This window comes from Eublepharis macularius, chromosome 10 (assembly GCF_028583425.1).
Source record: "Eublepharis macularius isolate TG4126 chromosome 10, MPM_Emac_v1.0, whole genome shotgun sequence".
Classification (NCBI taxonomy): Eukaryota; Metazoa; Chordata; class Lepidosauria; order Squamata; family Eublepharidae; genus Eublepharis; species Eublepharis macularius.
This window is the reverse complement of record NC_072799.1, coordinates 1,226,991-1,244,022: the sequence shown is the minus strand read 5'-3', so window position 1 is coordinate 1,244,022 and position 17,032 is coordinate 1,226,991. Positions and strand designations below refer to the sequence as shown.

The window sequence follows — 17,032 nt, the reverse complement described above, 5'->3', positions numbered from 1 at the left end:
ACAGTAAAAAGTCCAGTAGCACCTTTAAGACTAACCACCTTTATTGAGGCATAAGATTTTGAGAACCACAGCTCTCTTTGTCAGATCAGCTTTCGAGAACCACAGCTTTCTTTGCCAGATGCATTGTCAGCTTTCGAGAACCACAGCTCTCTTCATCAGATACATCTGACAATGCATCTGACAAAGAGAGTGGTGGTTCTCGAAAGCTGACGATGCATCTGACAAAGAGAGCTATGTTTCTCAAAAGCTTATGCTACAATAAAGTTGGTTAGTCTTAAAGGTGCTCCTGGACTCGTTACTATTCCCCAGACCAGAGCATCGTTTGCGGCAAGCAGGTCGGTTGCAGCCCCTGAACCGCTGCTCTCCTGAGCCCTACTCACCGAGTGAGTCCTCAGGGCTGCAACGGTCTTTGACAGGGCCATATCCCACAGCTCCTCCAGGTAAGCTCTGTCCACCAAGCCCGGCGTGGTGTGCAGGATGTGGTCTTCGATGACAAAGAAACTACAGAAGAGGCGACAAGGACGGCAGTCAGGGGCCCAGGCTGGCTGGTTACGGGCAACGCACAACCAGGGAGGACTTGGCACGTCCCCACTTAGGCTGCACAGTCCCTCTCCACCTGCAAAAGCCACCCTGGCGCACACAGTGTGGGAACCCAGGCAACAAACGGCCTCCGCCCCCCCCAGCCCCCCCCCAGAACACCTCAACATCCCCTCGAGGCAAAAACCCACCTCCTCCTCCCTCGGGAGTACCATCTGACCACCCGCAGCCAAAGAGAACTTGCAAGCGGATGAAACCGAAAGGGCACTTACCCCACAATCTGATTAAAATATTTCCGATAGCCATCCAGCGTTTCATGCTGGAAAAGAGAGGGCAGCCGATTAACAAGCTGAAAGACCCCCGCCAAGACAGAGCTGCCAACTGAGCCCCCGTCTGCCCCCCCCCCGAAAGCCCTACCATGTTGGAGGGCGGCTGCAGCACCAGCCGGGCCTGCTTCCGCCTCTGCTTCCGGTAGTAATTCTCAAAGGTTTCTCGGGCGCCCTGCAGAGAGGAGATATAGCTGAGCTGTTATCACTGGAATTGCATCCCACAGCTGAAGCGCCCCCTAATTCAAAGGGTCTTCTGGGAACGCAAAGCAGGGTTACCGCTTCAGACCCTCGCTCTGCCAGACGTTCCCGCCTGGTCCTGGAGGATCTCTAAAGCTGACACGCCTGTCAGGCTCCTCGACTTCTCCCAGAGGAATCCTGGCTGCAGCCACACATGGCTAGCGCAGTTGAACCGTCTTGTCCACGCTGGAGCTCCGGTAGCGAACCATGGCTATAGTTTCATGACCATGTCAGTCCCTGAAAAAGCCCTTTCCCTGCCCCAGGATTTGGGGTGTGTGGAGCCAGTTGGACCAGAGGAGAGCAGTCATCCCACACACACACACACTCACACACACCCAAGTCATGTCTACACCTTGCAGTGACACGGCCTTCATGGCGCGCTACCCCCCACCCGCAACGTTCCAGCCACAAAGCAGTTAACACGTCTCTTCTGTACCCTTTGTGGCATCCCTGCCCCTTCAAAAAGGGGCCTTTGTCTCTCCCTTTTGCTCACGGCCTGGCATGGCTCTGCCAATGCAGCTCCAAAGGACCATGCCCCACAAAAGCCTCCCCCTACGTGGTGCTTCAAGCCTTTCATTTCCTTGCCCGGCTGCAGCTGGGGCTCCCCCTTCAACAGCCCGGACTGGGGAAATAAAGACCATTCACTACGGAGGGAACTGCCAGGGGCTGCTTCAAGATGTTCACAGGTGGAAAGGGAAGCTGCCTTCAGAGGGCTCACTTTACCCTATCATTCATTTGCACAGCAGGGCAAACACTGACCTTGCAAGGCCCAATAAGCTCCTAACATGGACGCACGGGTAAAAGATGCCCCCTCTTGGCCCAGCCTGGGAAGTGAGAGCCGAGTAAGAGCCAGTGGTAGGATACTGACGGCAAGTGCTGCTATGGAGGAAGCCAGCAGGCTCCCTGTGCACAGATATGGGGGACATACACACACACGAATCCCAAAGCAGCACCCACCCATGCCAGGCTTGCTCTGCTCCTCCACCCACCTGCAGTGCCACACCCCCTGGCCTGCAGCAGGCACGTCTCCACCCACACGCCCCTCTTCCAGCCTCCACCCAGGCCTAAGCATGGCAGGCCTGGGCTTTCCCACTCCCCCACCCCTCCCCCACCATCAAGCCCCCCCCCCGGTCTTCTAGCCCATCCCAGGACACTCTCTGCCTGGCATGCAGCTCGACTGCATCTTCAAGAACTGGCAGTGGAGCAGAGCTGCCTTTGGGTGCCCGTTTCTGCTCTGCCCCACACAACTGGGGTTCTGGGAAATGCTGCCATGTGTGATGGGAGGGAAGGAGGGGGGGCTCTGGATGGTAGGGAGGCATTCCGGGCTGTTCCATAAGTCCATTTCCCCTGCTAGCAGACCGGTCAGCCTGCAAGGAAATTCCTTGGCCTCCAAAAGGGAAAGCCCTGCCTTTTTGCCAGGCACAGGGAGGAGGCCAGCCTGCCCTGGAGCTCATCACACTCACACCAGAGCGCCTTGGAAAAACCACCGTTTGCCTTGGCCACACTCCAGGTCTCATCCAAAGGAGCTTCTCCTCTGCCGAGGGCCTTGTTGGGATTTAGGAAGTTTCTATTTCAGTCGTAAAAGCGTTAAACGGTTTGTATTACTTAGTTAAACTTATTTACATGTAACCACTTAGGCCTCGAGTAAGGATCCCCGACACGGAAAGGGGAGTCTCTAAGTAGAATCAAGTAGAATTAGGATTTTCTATTGAGCAGCCTGTTTATTTGCGCGGGGGGGGGGGGGGGGGCGCAATCGAGTGATGCTGAAGTTCATTGCTCTTTGTCCAGAGTCAGTGTAACAGTCCTGAGCTACCTATTACTAGCAAGATGTAGTCAGTCTAGCAATTTCTTATTTTCATCCAATGCGACCCTATTTTTATCCTTTATGTAGCAAAGTATTCTTACAGAGCTATACTGGAGTGTGCGTCCGTTCTCATTTATTCCAAAGGGCAATCTCTGCCTTAAACTCTGCCAATTAAGTATTAATTTCCCACACCTGGAAGCAACCTGAGCTCACAGGAGACAAGGAGGCGATGGGGGCCCAGGTGGCGCTTAATGGGCCGAACCCCCAGGCCCACTGCTGGCCCACCCCCTCTCAAGGCAGAGTAGTTTCAGAAACATCAGCAAGGGCCTCCTTGGCCGCTGCCCGCTGGGTGGCTGCCTTCGTTTCAAGGCCCCCCAGCTGGTGCTGAACCAGGCCTGAATTAATGACCAATTTTCATAAACTTTAATGCAGGATATTAAACATTCAGGCCACATAAGACCACAAGGAAGCGGCGGGGGGGGGGGGAGGCACTGTTTGGAAGCGTATTCTTCAGCTCAGTCAGAAAGGTGGGGGGAGCACGCCAAAGCACCCACGGTACCTCACCTCAGAACCCACAGGCAGGTACCAGCTATTCACATGGCAAAATTGAAAACAACCAGGGCTTTTTGCACTCTGCGGCTATCCCAGGAAGAAAACTGCAGGGCCCGCTGCCAGGCCTGCACAGCTGGGGAACCAACCTTACCTCCTGGGGAAGGGGGTCCCTGAATCGGGGGGGGGGGACAGGGCTAAAAGACCCTTCTGCAAGACTCTGCTATCCTCGCCTCCAGGAGGTCTCACTCACCGATCTGAAAGGTCCCAAGGATCCCAAGGCGCTCCCCCCCCCCTACGGAGACAAGCTGAGAAGCAGTGTGGTGCAGTGGCTACAGCGCTGGACTCTGGCTGAGCCTCTCCGCCTCTCCTCCTCCTGAGCTCCCTCCTGGCAAGGATAACAATGAGGAGGAGCACATTTAGCTGGCCGGGGAGGGATCTGCGGAACAGCAAGAGGTACGTTTGCTAAAACAGCTGCGATAAATAGACTGGAGCAAGGGGCGGGTGCCGGGGCTTGTGGACGGGCACCGCTGGGTTCTGTTCCGCCATGCTTCCCCATCGGCTGCCTGGCTGCTGTGAATTCTGCCGGGCTAAGCGGCAACAGAGTCGCTCGCTTCCTTGTGGTTTGGGTGGCAGAGCTGTGATCCTCCTCCTATGCGGTGCTGGTCCCCTTCCTTCCGTCTGGTTCTGTTGGGCTTTCTCTGGGACGAGCTCAGGTTGCCTTTGGGAGGGTGCCTTGGCCACGGCAGCCGCGCCGCAGTGGGAGTCAGCTTCGACTTTTCTCCATGGGAAACAACGGACTGGCCGGGGCACCTTGTTCAGGGGCTCATAGAATTGGCCCCCGGAGTCCCATCTTCCTGAAACTTGAGGGGTCTTTAGAGGACAGTCGTCAGTAGGTCCCCTGGAAATTTTCTGGAGTTTGCATGAAAACTGCCACCCCCAGCCCCCAGATATTTTTCCTCATACGGAATAATGGAGAATGGGTGGGGGCAGCTTCTTTGGGGACCCATAAAGTTGGCCCCCAGGATTCAATCTTCATGAAACTTGGAGGTTCTTTAAAGAAAAGTAATAAGTAAGTTCCCGTCCAATTTGGTGAAGTTTGGTTGAAAAATGACCCTCCTCTAGCCCACTGGATAGCGCCCAGAGTGATTTTCCCAGAGAAAACTATGGCCAAATTTTACCAATATTTTTTTTTAAAAAAATCGGTAAAAATTCGGGATACCTGATTTTTGATTCAGAATACCCGAATTTTACCAAATCATCCAACATTCGGTATTTGAATCCAAATTCCAAACCAAACTGCACACCCCTACTAAGGAATTACTTTTTAATAAAGGAAACTGGAAATTTAGAGGACCTAGTAGATGGGTCATTATTAAGCAACTGCTAGCAAGAAAATGAAGGCGGCCCTGGTACACGAGGGTGTGCATTGCTGTAGCGGGGGGGCTGGCGCAGGGGAAATGGTGGCAATGTGGGCATGACTGGAAAAAACCTGGTATTTCCCGTCCACAGGGCAGCAGCACCAGATTTTTCAAAGAATACCACAGGAAAGCAAATTTTGGAAAGAACACAGAAAAACTGGAAAGTATACAGATGCACCACAAAGTTTGTAGAAGGAGGGGGGGAATCTGCTTCCAGCAACTCCCAAGCCAGACCAAACACCTGGCGTGAAAAGACCCCCTGGAAAAGTCTTTCTTCTTGAGTGAACCTCTGGAGAGCTTTAGGCAGTCAGTAGATGGGGGAAAGGAAGGACTCCGTCAAAGCAGCTTCACGCAGCATAAATATGTATGGGGGGGGGGGGATTCTGGACAGCTCCTTGCACACTCCGCCCCAGCCGATCCTACACTCACAGCCGTGTCTAGAAGCTACTGTTTCCACCCACATCTTCCACCAGACAATACAATCCTGGGGTAGGATAAGGAAATATCCTAAACAGAGAAAAATGCAGAGAATGAGAGAAGGAAACCAAGGGTCTTTGCATTCCACGCAGCCCCCTGGTTGCCCAAGAAAAAGATTCCACAAGGCAAGGTGATGCATTTCACGCCCGTTGGAGAGAGGACACAGCTCCGAGGAAGTGAGCGGTGACTCGCGAAAGCTCAGACCGCAATAAATGTCGCTCGTCTTGAAGGAGCCCCGGGACTTTTAGGACAGGCCCTTCTGCCAGACACATTTGCCCTGCGCCCCGCGTCTGCTGGAACACCCGTTTCCCTCCATCCTCAGGCACAGAAAAGCAGTAATTTAAAGACAGAAGAAGTATTCCCTCCCTTTGGTGATGTCAACTGATAATCCTTTGGAGGTTAATTTTGCCTTTTCCACAAACACACAACTAAATTATGAGGAAAGCAAAAAAGCACAGCTCCAGCCTCCTTAAGACTGTTCTATGGAGATGACTTGGAACACATGCCCATTAGCCTGGCTCGTGGCTCAACATAAAACCGACATTTCCCCCTCTGGCCGTTTCTGCGCAGAGTATCTGCTCTGCATTCAGTGCTTTTGGTAAACAGGGTTTTTTCCTCCTTCCCCACAGCATTCATGAATCTCGGCTATTTTAGCACAGACGTGTGCTAAAACAGAAGAGGGTGCAGCAGTTTGCATCACTCTCCCCCCGCCCCCCACTCTTGGGTATCCTGGCCATTTTGCTCGCAGAAAACGAAGGTATTTATACTTTTAAACTGCATACATATGCCAAATAGCACGATTTTATATGCTAATTAAAGTATATAATATATAATGTGCATTGTAACTTAACACGTTACACTTATTAAAACATGGGGGGGGGAACCACGTTACACTTTGTTGTTAAAACAGTAAAATAAGTTTATGTTTGATAGGAAAGTAAGTATTCTGTACACTTCAGGTTTTTTTCGGAAGTTTTTTCCTCCATAGCTTCAAACTTTCCAGAAATGTTAGATCTCTGTTCCAGGCAGCCTTGAGAACTAGCACTGGGCCGGCTCAAGACCTGACATACAAGGGATTCGAAACCGGATGCCAATCATTTCCCAGCCTTTAATCCAGTGGTGACGCATGTGGCAGGAAGCTCAACTAGTAAGAAGCGGAGCACCAAGCTGCCGGCCTAAAGCTCTGCCTCCTGGTAGACAGAATTTGTTCCAAAGGAACCTGCAAAGGCAAAACCAAACACCGCAGCCTGGTAAGAGGCTGGTTGCGTCACCGATGCCATTCCGTCAGGCACAGCAAGCAGCGTGAGAAGGAAGCAAGGGGAAGAGAAAGGAACGGGGCCAAGAGCCAAGCTGCCAGAATGGGAAACCAACATGGGCCCCCAGGCAGATCCCCAGCCCACCCTTCAGAGCAGGCCTCGGAATAGGCCTGGATAAAAGCAAGGCAGCCAGTGAAAACAGCCGCCACCTCAGAGTGTTATCTGTCACTCCTCTGCTTGTAGACTTCCCTGAATACCGCCTGGATGCTCCCGACAGGCCCCTGAGAGGTTGGACGGGAAGCTCTGGCTGCATCCCACACTCCCTCAAAGCTGCGCCTGGGACCAGCATACTTAGATCTGTGCAATCCATGCTCAAGAGATGTTTCAGCCCATGGTGGTTCCCGTCAGTCCCACAGCTGCCAGGAAGATTAGCAGGCAGCGCCACCGCCACCGCCCCAGCTGGAGGCCCGGAGCCATCCCGAGGGTGGTGCACCCTCTGGGCCCGAGGCATCAGAATGACCACCGCCCAGTCTCAAGGGTAGCATCCTTGAGCGGTGGGTGGGACATCCCCAAGGATTCCAGGATGAAAAGATTGCTTTTTTTTCATGTTTTAATAAGTGTAACGTGTTAAGTTACAATGTACATTATATATTATATAACTTAATTAGCATATAAAATCGTGCTATTTGGCATATGTATGCAGGACCCTATACAGGAGGAGGAGGAGGAGGAGGAGGAGGAGGAAGGTGGGATGAAGAAGGGGAAACCCACCTATGCCACCTGGAGCTCCTTGGACAAACCATGAGATAAAAATGTAACCGATGGAGCGAGGCAGGGCTCGGAGGCCGAATTCTCAGCCCACCCCTTGTGAGTTGTGCCCCAGCCTGCCCTAGGGCAGCGCGAGGGATTCTGGCGCACTGCTCTAAGCGAACCACGGATGCTGCCGAGGCTCTCAGGGAATTCCCACCTGATCTCTCCGCAGAGGTCTGACTACGACACACGGCCTGACAAATCTGTGTTCCAGGTTCTCCCGCCCACTGGGCCAAGGAGGCTCCAGGGCAGCCTTTGGCTTTCTGGAATCCTGTGCCAGCGGAGAACAAGCGCAGACATCTTCTGAAAAACCAAGTCACCGAGTCAAGAGGGCAACTGCAAAAGCTACGGCTGCTGCTAGCCAAACTCCATTTGCACACGGTCCAGAGCGGTTATCACGGGTCGCTGACACTCGTTCCTTCGGATGGCTTTTCCCGTGTCCTTATCAAGGCAGCGCACAGAGCGTCTCCTCCTGGCTGTTCCTCCTCTCTGTGATCCCAGCCCTGTTTACAGCTCTTTAACTCCACCAGGTACCGCTGGGTCGCCCGAGGCAAGAGACAGAGACACGCCCAGGCAGGCTGATGGGGCGCCAGAAGGGAAGGAGAGGCGCTGGGAGAGGGGGCCTGAGAAGCGGGAGGCAGCTCTTGCTTCCAGGGACCTGCCTGGGGGCAGCCAGGGCATTCGTCCAGAGAGAGGCAGAGCATATGCGCCCAGTCCCTCGACTAGCGTCCCTCTGGACCCAACTGGAGGTGTCAAGTTTGGACCTATGAATTCCTCAGCGGCCTGGGTCCCTTCCCCACTCTGATCCCCCCCCCCACAAGCAGCTGCTCAGGGCCGCAGCAAGCATCTTGGGTCTTCTGGAACTGCCCCATGAGGGGAGGAGCCGCGGCTCAGTGGCAGAGCACCTGCTTGGCATGCAGAAGGGCCCAGGTCCAATCCCCGGCATCTCCAGTTGAAAGGACTTGGCAGGGGGTGATGTGAAAGGCCTCCCCCCGAGACCCCCGAGAGCCACTGCCTGCCTGAGCAGCCAGTACTGACCCTGACGGACCAGCATTCGAATCCAGCCCAAGGCAGCTCCATGTGGGACTGACTGAATCGTTCTACCTTGCCTGTAATCCACCCGGAGTCACAGTAAGAAAAACGGACTGTAAATTAAAACTTTAAAAAAACAAAACTGGGGAAAATAATGTGTTTCCATCAACTTTTCGTTTCCGCCTTGCTTGGTCCAGTGCCTGTCAGCCACATTTGTATGCTTTCAATCTTTTTATTAACTTTCTTTATATTTTGAATTTGGGAAGTCTGCTCTCTGTACCCACACCACATTTAAGTTCGTTAAAACAAAGTAAGGGGAGGGGGCAGTGGCAGATCCTTCATCTTCGTCAGATGCATCTGGCGGGGAGGGCTGTGGTTCTCGAAGGCTTGTGCTGCAGGGGAACTGGTGGGTCTTGGAGGTGCTGCTGGACTCTTTTTGATTTTGCTGCTACAGACTAACACGGCGAAGTCCTCTGAACCTTTACAGAGGCAAACTGATCTCCACATCAGAAGGAGCTGTTTGCATCTACCCCGCCCCCCCTCTCCTCCTCTCCATCTGACCAGTTTCTCTTTTTGCCCTCCATGCATCTGACCAAGAGAACTGTGATTCTCGAAAGCTTATGCTACAATAAAATTGGTTAGTCTTAAAGGTGCTACTGGACTCTTTTTGATTTTTCATCCCCAAAGTGCACAATTGTGTGTGGGAGATGCAGTAAAGAGACGAGCTTTAAAGCTGCGAGGCACCAAAAGTGTGCTGAGGGGCTGATTTGTCATCGGGGGTACTCCAGAGATCAGCTGGTGCTGGTGGTGACTAAAGGACTAGTAATTTCCTCAGGTGTAAGCAAAGTGACAGAGATGCCGACCCAGGACCTGGGACTGCTACACAACTTTCTGGCCTCCTGGGAGGGCTTGTGAGTCTGCTCCTTTGCAGTAAGAAATTAAGCTGATGAACAGTTAATGTTCCCAAAGCTTCTCTGTCTCTGGATTTTGTTGATACAGTTGGGCATGATGCTTATCCGGATGCCGGCCATTTTTTATAAGCAATTGTTTTCACTGCTTTGTTCTTTCTATTAAGATTTTCTAATTTATTTCACTTTGTTTGGGTTCTGATTTTATTGCCAGGTGCTTTGGGAGAGTTTTGTGTCCAAAACAGGATAATAAATCCCCGCCCCCCCCCCAAACACACACAGACCCACCCTGCTGCCCTGGGCCAAGCAACGGGGCCTTCTGGGCTCACCAGCGCCTGACGCTGCTTCGCCTCCCCCCCTCCCTGGCCTGCCCTTCCTGCCGAGTTCAGCGCTTCCGGCAGAGTCCCCCGGCCTCTTTGATACGGCCCTTTGCCTCTGCTGCCGAAGGAAGGCCTCGCAGGTGCCTGCCCTCTCTCCGAGCCCATGACCAACGGCTGACCTTGAGTTGCGACATGGGAACTCCTGCCCTGCTGATAAGGCCTGGCAGAGAGAAGTGGGATTGTTCACATTGTCCCCTGGGAACTTATATGCTGCTCCGCCATAAAAGCGAGGTGACAGGAAGGTCGGGTTCACTAAAAATAATAAAGATTGCCGTATTTATTCAAAGTGGCCTTTTGCAACTGCAGGCCAAGCGCTCAGATAACACTATTGTAAAAGACAAATATTAGCATTTTGGGGAGCGATTACATTATGATCCTTCCGGCTGAAGCCAATGTGAACGTTTTCTCTGGTGCCTGCCTGGCCGCTGACACCCTCTGACTGGGCCAAGCCTAGAAAGGCAGCCCAGGAAGCCGCCGCAGGTCGAGGAAAGGAGAGTTTTCCCCTGGGGGGCCTGCCTCAGGTCAGGCGCAAATCTCCCGGAGCGCACAACTGTGCCACAGGGGCCACCTGGCTCCTTCCCAGGGTCTTTCTCCTCGCTTCGGACCAAAGCCGCTTCATGCAGGGGACTTCCCTGCGCCTGGGACACCCCCCCCCCCACGTGGCAGCCCCATAGCTGACTGCCCAGGCACACGTGCAGAGCCTCGGGAGGGGGGATGTGCCCCAAAGGTCGCAGGGGAAATGAGAGACAGAGAATGATTTTGAGGGAGCGAGCTGGAAGGTCACACAAGAGAAGAGCACATAGAGGGGCAGCAGTGACAGGAGGGGCAGAGGGAGACGGGAGCATGGGAAACCCAGCCACGAGCTCCAGGTGCAGGGCCTGAACACGGCCGAGGCGAAGCCAGCTAGAACATGTCACCTCTGCCCCACACGAACGCAAGCTCCAGGCTGAAGGGCGCTAGGTCGCCTTTGACCAGGCAATTGAGACTTCCGCTACTTCAGAACAGGGCATTACCCATCTCCATTTCAGAAAGACCTTTCCTGGACTCCGGTTTGCAGCGGAGTCCTATCCCAAGGGCTCATAAGGCCCTAAATCCCATAAGTGGGTATTTAAAGCTGCCGCCCGCCCCCAGCTGCCATATGAGCCTGCTCCTCCATCCCAGGCCCTTCTTCCAGCGCCCCCACCCTCCGAGAGCAGGTGAGCGGGGGGCCTTCTCTGCAGCAGCACCCAGGCTGTGCCCCTCCTCCTCTTTGAGGCAAAGTGTCTTCTCGTCATAAGCGGGAGAAACGCTGCTTGTGAGTGCCTTGATGTAAGCTCTTCTTGGTGACTGTGGTTTTTAGAGCTGGTTTTACTCTCTTTGGTTTTAAACATTTGTCTGCTACGAGGCCTTTCAGAGCAGCACAGAAATCTCCTAAATAACTATCCGATACAGAAAAAGCCGCAGAGCCCACCGACCATCTCAAGGTGGTTAAGACGGGGAGGGGGTTCCACGCACCCCTGAGCACACGGGCATGCCCGGCGGGTCTCCTTCAGCCATCTGCTAGCCGTGTTATTATGTGCAGGGTTCAGATGAGAACTGAGGAGGCCAGAGACGGACCCAGGAGGGCATCCACGACGCAGTCCAGCAGCTCCTTAGAGACTGACAAGATTCCCAGGGCAGAAGCTCGCCAGAGTCCAGCTCCCTTTGCCAGGTACAAGCAGGAAAGCAAGCAGGCATTCAAGTTCCCTACCTGCGTCCGACAAAGAGAGCTTTGACTCTCAAAAGCTTCTACCCTGGAGATCTTGTTGCGCTTTAAAGTGCTACTGGTCTCAAATCTTGCTAGTTTAAATTAAATACAACTGAATACTAGAATTCGCAAAGTGAAATGGTTTATTGTTTTCCCACAAGTAAACAGCTTCTGTATTAATCATATGGACTACCCATTGTACTGCCTAGAATCGTCACCATCTTACTTCTCTTTGCTCTTCTGTGCAATGAAGCTATTTCCTTGATGAAGCATCTGTCTGCTTTCTGCCTTCTCTTCCTTGGAAGATCTACTCCACAAGAGGCTGGAGATTCCACCGGCTAAGAACGTCCCGGCACAGTCTGGCAGAATCAGGTTCCCCCGACTTCTTCTCTGCCCCCTACCAGATACCCCTGATCAAGCAAGCAGCTTCACGGGCAGAAGGCTGAACAACCCGCTACAAGACTATGTGGTGCACCTTGTTCAACATGCATTCACACCTCTTGCATTCTTCCTTTATTGCTCAGCATTTACATATTGCCCTGCTTACGCCATTTCCCTTTTATTTTAGGTGAACATCTACTGCTGAGAAAACAAAAACCAGACAGTGACTTATCTAAGTACACGTCTTCCATCAGCCCAGGGATTTAACTTGAACCAACTAAATTCTTTAATAATTACCAACTGAAGCAACGGTTTTAAGAACCTTGCTAAGGACAGGAGGAAGTGTCCCCTCTTCAAAACCTTTTGTGTGGCAGAGGGCGATGCACGCCCCCTGGCACTGCCCCAAGAGGATTGCCACCACTCTCACCGTAAGTGGGAACTTACTTCATTGCAGCTGCCTGAAGCGGGAGGCACTTTAACCAATCACAAACACGAGCCACCAAATTAGATCTGGAAAAGCTAGAACTGAACATTACTCTTTGACACGAACTCAAGAACTTTCCACCTTTCTGTGGATGCCTCCAAACTCCAAATCCTCGTGAATCCCAGATAATCACAGCTGAGGATGAGAGCGGCTGTTCTCCAACAGCTTCTCCAAGATCCCAGGCCAGCTGTTTCTGGACTTAACAAGAGGCTCACTATGCAGCAGAGAAGAAAAGAAATCACACTTACCAGAACTGAGTAGATATGTAGGCAACGGTACACAGGCGAGAAATCCACCAGCTCCTGGGCCCCGGGTACCTAGGACACCATTAACACCAGTTAGCAGTCACAGAGGGAAGGGCGGTGGCCACAAGACGGGGAGGGGAGGACAAGGAGGGAAACAGCGGCCTGCATCTGGAACTGGGGAAGGAATCCATGCGTTGTTTCCCGCTGCCCATGGACAGCAGCCCCGGAACCACGCATAGGTGTGGCAGGTGTGTCTCAAGAGCCCCTCGTGAGCAAAGTGCATAGCCACGGGATAAGGACGAGTCCTCTGAGGGATTGGAAATTAGCTAAAAACAGGAAGCAGAGGGCAGGCATAAACAGTCAGTTCTCGCAATGGAGGGATGTGAGCAGAGGGTCCCTCGGGGATCCATATGGGGACTAGTGCTTTTCGAGTCGTTTTATTTATTTATTTATACCCCTCCTATCTCCCCAGTGGGGGCTCGAAGCGGCTTACATCATTTTCCTCTCCTCCGTTCTGTCCTTACAACTTCCTCGCAAGGATGTGATTGATTGGCGGGGAGTGTGCGACTGGCCCAAGGCCCCCCACGGCAGAGCCAGGAACGGACTCTGGCGTGCCCAGCTCCTAGGCCATCGTTCCAGTCGCTGCACCACTCCGGCTCCCTCGTAAATACTGGTAAGTGACCTGGAACTAAGGGGCGCCCTGAGGTGGCCCGGTCTGATTTAGGGTGGTTAAAACAAAAATGGATTGTGAAGAGCTCTAAAAGGCCCTCTGCACCATGGAGGGATGACCTCTAAAATAGCAAATGAGATTCAATGTGGCTAAGTGTAAAGGGAGGCATACTGGGGCAAAACCTCCCACCTTCCCATATACACTGATGGGATTTGAGCCGGCAGGGACAGACCCAGAAAGGGATCTCGAAGTGGCAATGGACGACTCTGTGAGAACGCCAACCCAGCGTGCAGCTGCTATGAAAAAGGCACATTCCGTGCTGGCCATAATTAGACAAGGAACGGAGAATCCCACCGCCACAGTCCTACTGCCCTGAAGGTGAGGCGACACTCAGAATACTGTGTGCAGATCTGGTCACCGCACATGAAAACGGACATTGTCAAGTTGGAAAAGTGCAGAGCACCAAAATGAGCAGCCAAAACAATCCGGGGGCTACAGCCACTGCCCTATAAGGATTGGTTAAAACGCTTAGGGTGGGGGCTGGCTCAGAACAAAGCAGGTAAGGGGAGGCATGACGGAGATCTACGGTGTTGAGAGAGTCGGCAGGGGGAAGCTTTTCTCCCACTTTCATTATACTGGAACCCAAAGTCTTCCACTGAAGCTGGTGGGTAGGAGTTTCAAGGCAGACAAAAGGAAGCACTTATTCTCTCACTGCATAGTCAACTTGTAGAACTCACTGCCACAGGACGTAGCAATGGGTGGCTTCTTGGAAGGTGGTAAAAGAAGAGGGGGCGAATTCATGGAGGAAGGGGCTATTACTGGCTGCTATCCACGCATGAGAGCTACTTCCTTCAGCATCAGAAACAGGCCGCCTCTTTATATCGGTTGCCGGGGAATAAGGGCAGGGCGATGCCGCCACAGTCCTGCTGCTGGTGAATTTCCTGGAGGCGGCTGGTCTGCCGCTGCGGGAACAAGAGTGCCGGGCTGGACCGGGCTTTGGCCTGATCCTGCAGGGCTCTTCTTATATGCTCACAGTGCCACTCCTTTCAACTTCCAGTTTCCAAACTGAACACGGGCCGGGGGGGGGGGGGCAGCGGCAGCAGAGACGCTGGAGGCTGGCACGAGGTCGGGGGAGGGGGTGGGCTTAGGATCGCAGACCGTCTTCAAGGGCGGACCCTCCGCAGAGTGTGCTACTACTTTTCCCCAAGCAACGAATGGCAGCTTTTCTCAGGGAAGCTTTCTGCAGTTAATTGGTTTTGAGGGGAAGGCAGGCTGGCTTTCTGCTCCAGCGCTGGACTCTTTGGAACCGGCAGGTTACGTATCGTGTCAGTGGCCTTGAACTGCAATACTGGGGTGTAAAGGCAGCATATACATATTTTAAATAAATAAAATAAAAGTTACAAGTACTCAAGCCCAGCTGGGACGAAATTAAAAGGGGGGGGGGAACTTCCGGTGTGAATTCCGCTTCTCAAACCCTTTTCTCTGCAGGAAGATCACAACAGCAGCGCCTGATACGCAGTGGGGAAGCTCTGGAGGGCAGGGGCAGCCGCACTACTGCCCCCCTTCCTCTTTCACCACCAAGGAGAGCAGCCACTCCCAGGGCAGCTTCTGCAGAGCTCTCCCCTTGAGGGCCCAGCGGAGAGTCCTTCTCGAAGGAAGAGGCCATTCCAGTCTAGGCCCGCCTGCCTCCACAGCTGCCCCTTAGCAGAATGACCTGTCCCAAGGATGTCTCTCCCTCCTGGCCTTGAGATGCCTCCCTCTGGCCCAGGGCAGCCGCAGGAAGGGAGGGAGAGATCGTTTGCATATGGGAGGGTGCAGGCTGCTCGGCTAGTTTCATGGACAGCTTGCCACCGGCGACTGCAGACAGTATGGAAAAGCAGGTTATGCTCACCAGCTTGCCACAAGACAGTCTTACTCCCTTCCACCTGGGAAGAGATTTTTATTCGGCCCGTCCTGGCAAGCCAAGCTCCCCCTTTTTATGAGAGCTGCAGAGAATGGCTCTTCCATCACATCCCACAGAAAGGCACTTTGGCTGCCCAAGCCAGTGTGTGTCCCAAAGGTACCGCCGGGGCTGCCCCTTCCTCAATCAAAAGCACAGGCCAAATACCTTCCCTTGTTCGAGACGGACCAACCTCGGCCATCCCCACCGGCTGACTTCCGCCTTCCGCCACCTGCCTCTGAATTCAGCAATCCAGCGGCCCAGCCCTTGGGCGGTTTCCGTTTCCTTCCCTTCTCCTTCCTTCACTCAGGACAGTCGTGGATCAGCAGTGGGATCCCACCCCTCTCCAGAGAGCTCCCGCCACCTCCGTGTCTGTTCAGGAGATGCCCTGGCCGAGTGCCAAGAGAGGCAAGAGGCCTCTCACCAGAGCCTCTCAGCACCACCTCTGGGGGAAGCCAAAGGACCAAGGAGGCCGTTGCCAGCAGCTGCCCCACAGCCACAAAAACCCTGCCTCATGGAAACCTACTGCAGCTAGATTTGAACTCTGTTCAGAAGTCTCCCAAGAATGACCCTGCTTGGCTTGGGTTAAGCCAGCGGAGGATGGAGCATCCCACGTGAGCAGTTTTCACTTGAGCTGTTTGGGCATTCTTCTCGCTCAGAGGACTCGGGTGGAGCAGGCCTCATGTACGAAGGGCGGATCAATAAATAGAACCAGAAGGGGCGGAAAAGCAACCCAAGCGAGGGGCCAGCTGAACGGATGCTTACCCAAAGGCCTGCTGCTCTGGGGCTTCGAGGCACTGAGCTCTCCAGCAGCCAAGCAGCGAAGCTACTGGACACTTCAACCCAGTCAGGCGAGCTGCTCAGTCGTCACTCTGCAGGGCAGGGGATTGTGGGGACAAACCTCCAGGAGCAACACCCGGCTCGCTTGACTGAGCACCAGAACCAGGCACTCCGCTGCCAACGACAACCTCAGCTCCTGCTGTCAGTGTCTGCAGGACTTGGGAATGTGGCAAACAGCTGACGCTCCCAGACCCCCCGGTTTTTCCTATGAGGAGTCAGCAGTTGTCACCGATTTACTGTGGAGTGCCCCAAAATCTTCCTGTCAGATGGTGCAAAGGATCCACCATTCCCTCAATCCTGGATGAGCTATATTTTCGAAGCCAAGAAAAATGAGAGCCTCTCCTCAGCCACGGCAAGCCCAAGTGCCACAAGGCTCTGCCTGTGGACCCCTGTGGCGGGACTGGCAGCAGCAAGGAAACTTTCCCCGGCCAGCCAGGGCCGTTCTGTCCGCTCTCATAGCGGCTGCCTTCTGTCCGTGGGCACAGCCCCCCTCCCAGGGGACACATCCATCCCACCCTCCTTTTTACATGATGAAAGCAGCACAGCCGCCACACCCCCTGCCTATGGCAAGCCCCTGCCCCTGAAACCCATTCACCTTCTTTCCCTTGCCGGCTGTGGCTCCTGCTCCATTCATAAAAAGAGAGCGGCCAGCAGAGGCCCAAGGCCTTCCCATGCAGGAGGGCTTTCCCAGCGCCTAGGCAGGGGCAGGGGCAGGGGCAGGCAGAGCACAGCCCTCCGTGGGTCTGTTGAGGCTGCAGGTGAGCAACTTCAGCGGGACGCTGCACAGGAAGGGCCTTCAAAATGAGAGGCTCCAGGGACGCCCAGGGCCACACGCTGCAGTGCCCAGATGGGCCACGCACCGTCACGTGTCCAGAAGCGGACCCATAACTTCCCAGCTCTTTGCAGGCCTGAGCAGCGGGAGGGCCGGCTTTGCACTTCGAGGAGAGCATCTGCTGCCATCCTCTGGCTAACGGGGGGAACTGCAGGCGCTGGCTGCCAGGTTGCAA

The 17,032-nt window shown here is 53.9% G+C and overlaps 1 protein-coding gene across 2 annotated transcripts in view; it reads right to left on the bottom strand.

Moving 5' to 3' along the window:
- Nucleotides 1-17,032, bottom strand: part of EXOC6B (exocyst complex component 6B) — a 245,827-nt gene that overhangs the window by 109,351 nt on the left and 119,444 nt on the right. For both annotated transcript variants that reach the window (XM_054989943.1, XM_054989942.1), the window contains 4 exons: nucleotides 12,580-12,648; nucleotides 955-1,038; nucleotides 810-856; nucleotides 381-501 (listed from right to left, as the gene is read on the bottom strand). In XM_054989943.1, the coding sequence (XP_054845918.1) occupies nucleotides 381-501; nucleotides 810-856; nucleotides 955-1,038; nucleotides 12,580-12,648 (321 nt within the window). The remainder of the gene's footprint in view (nucleotides 1-380; nucleotides 502-809; nucleotides 857-954; nucleotides 1,039-12,579; nucleotides 12,649-17,032) is intronic.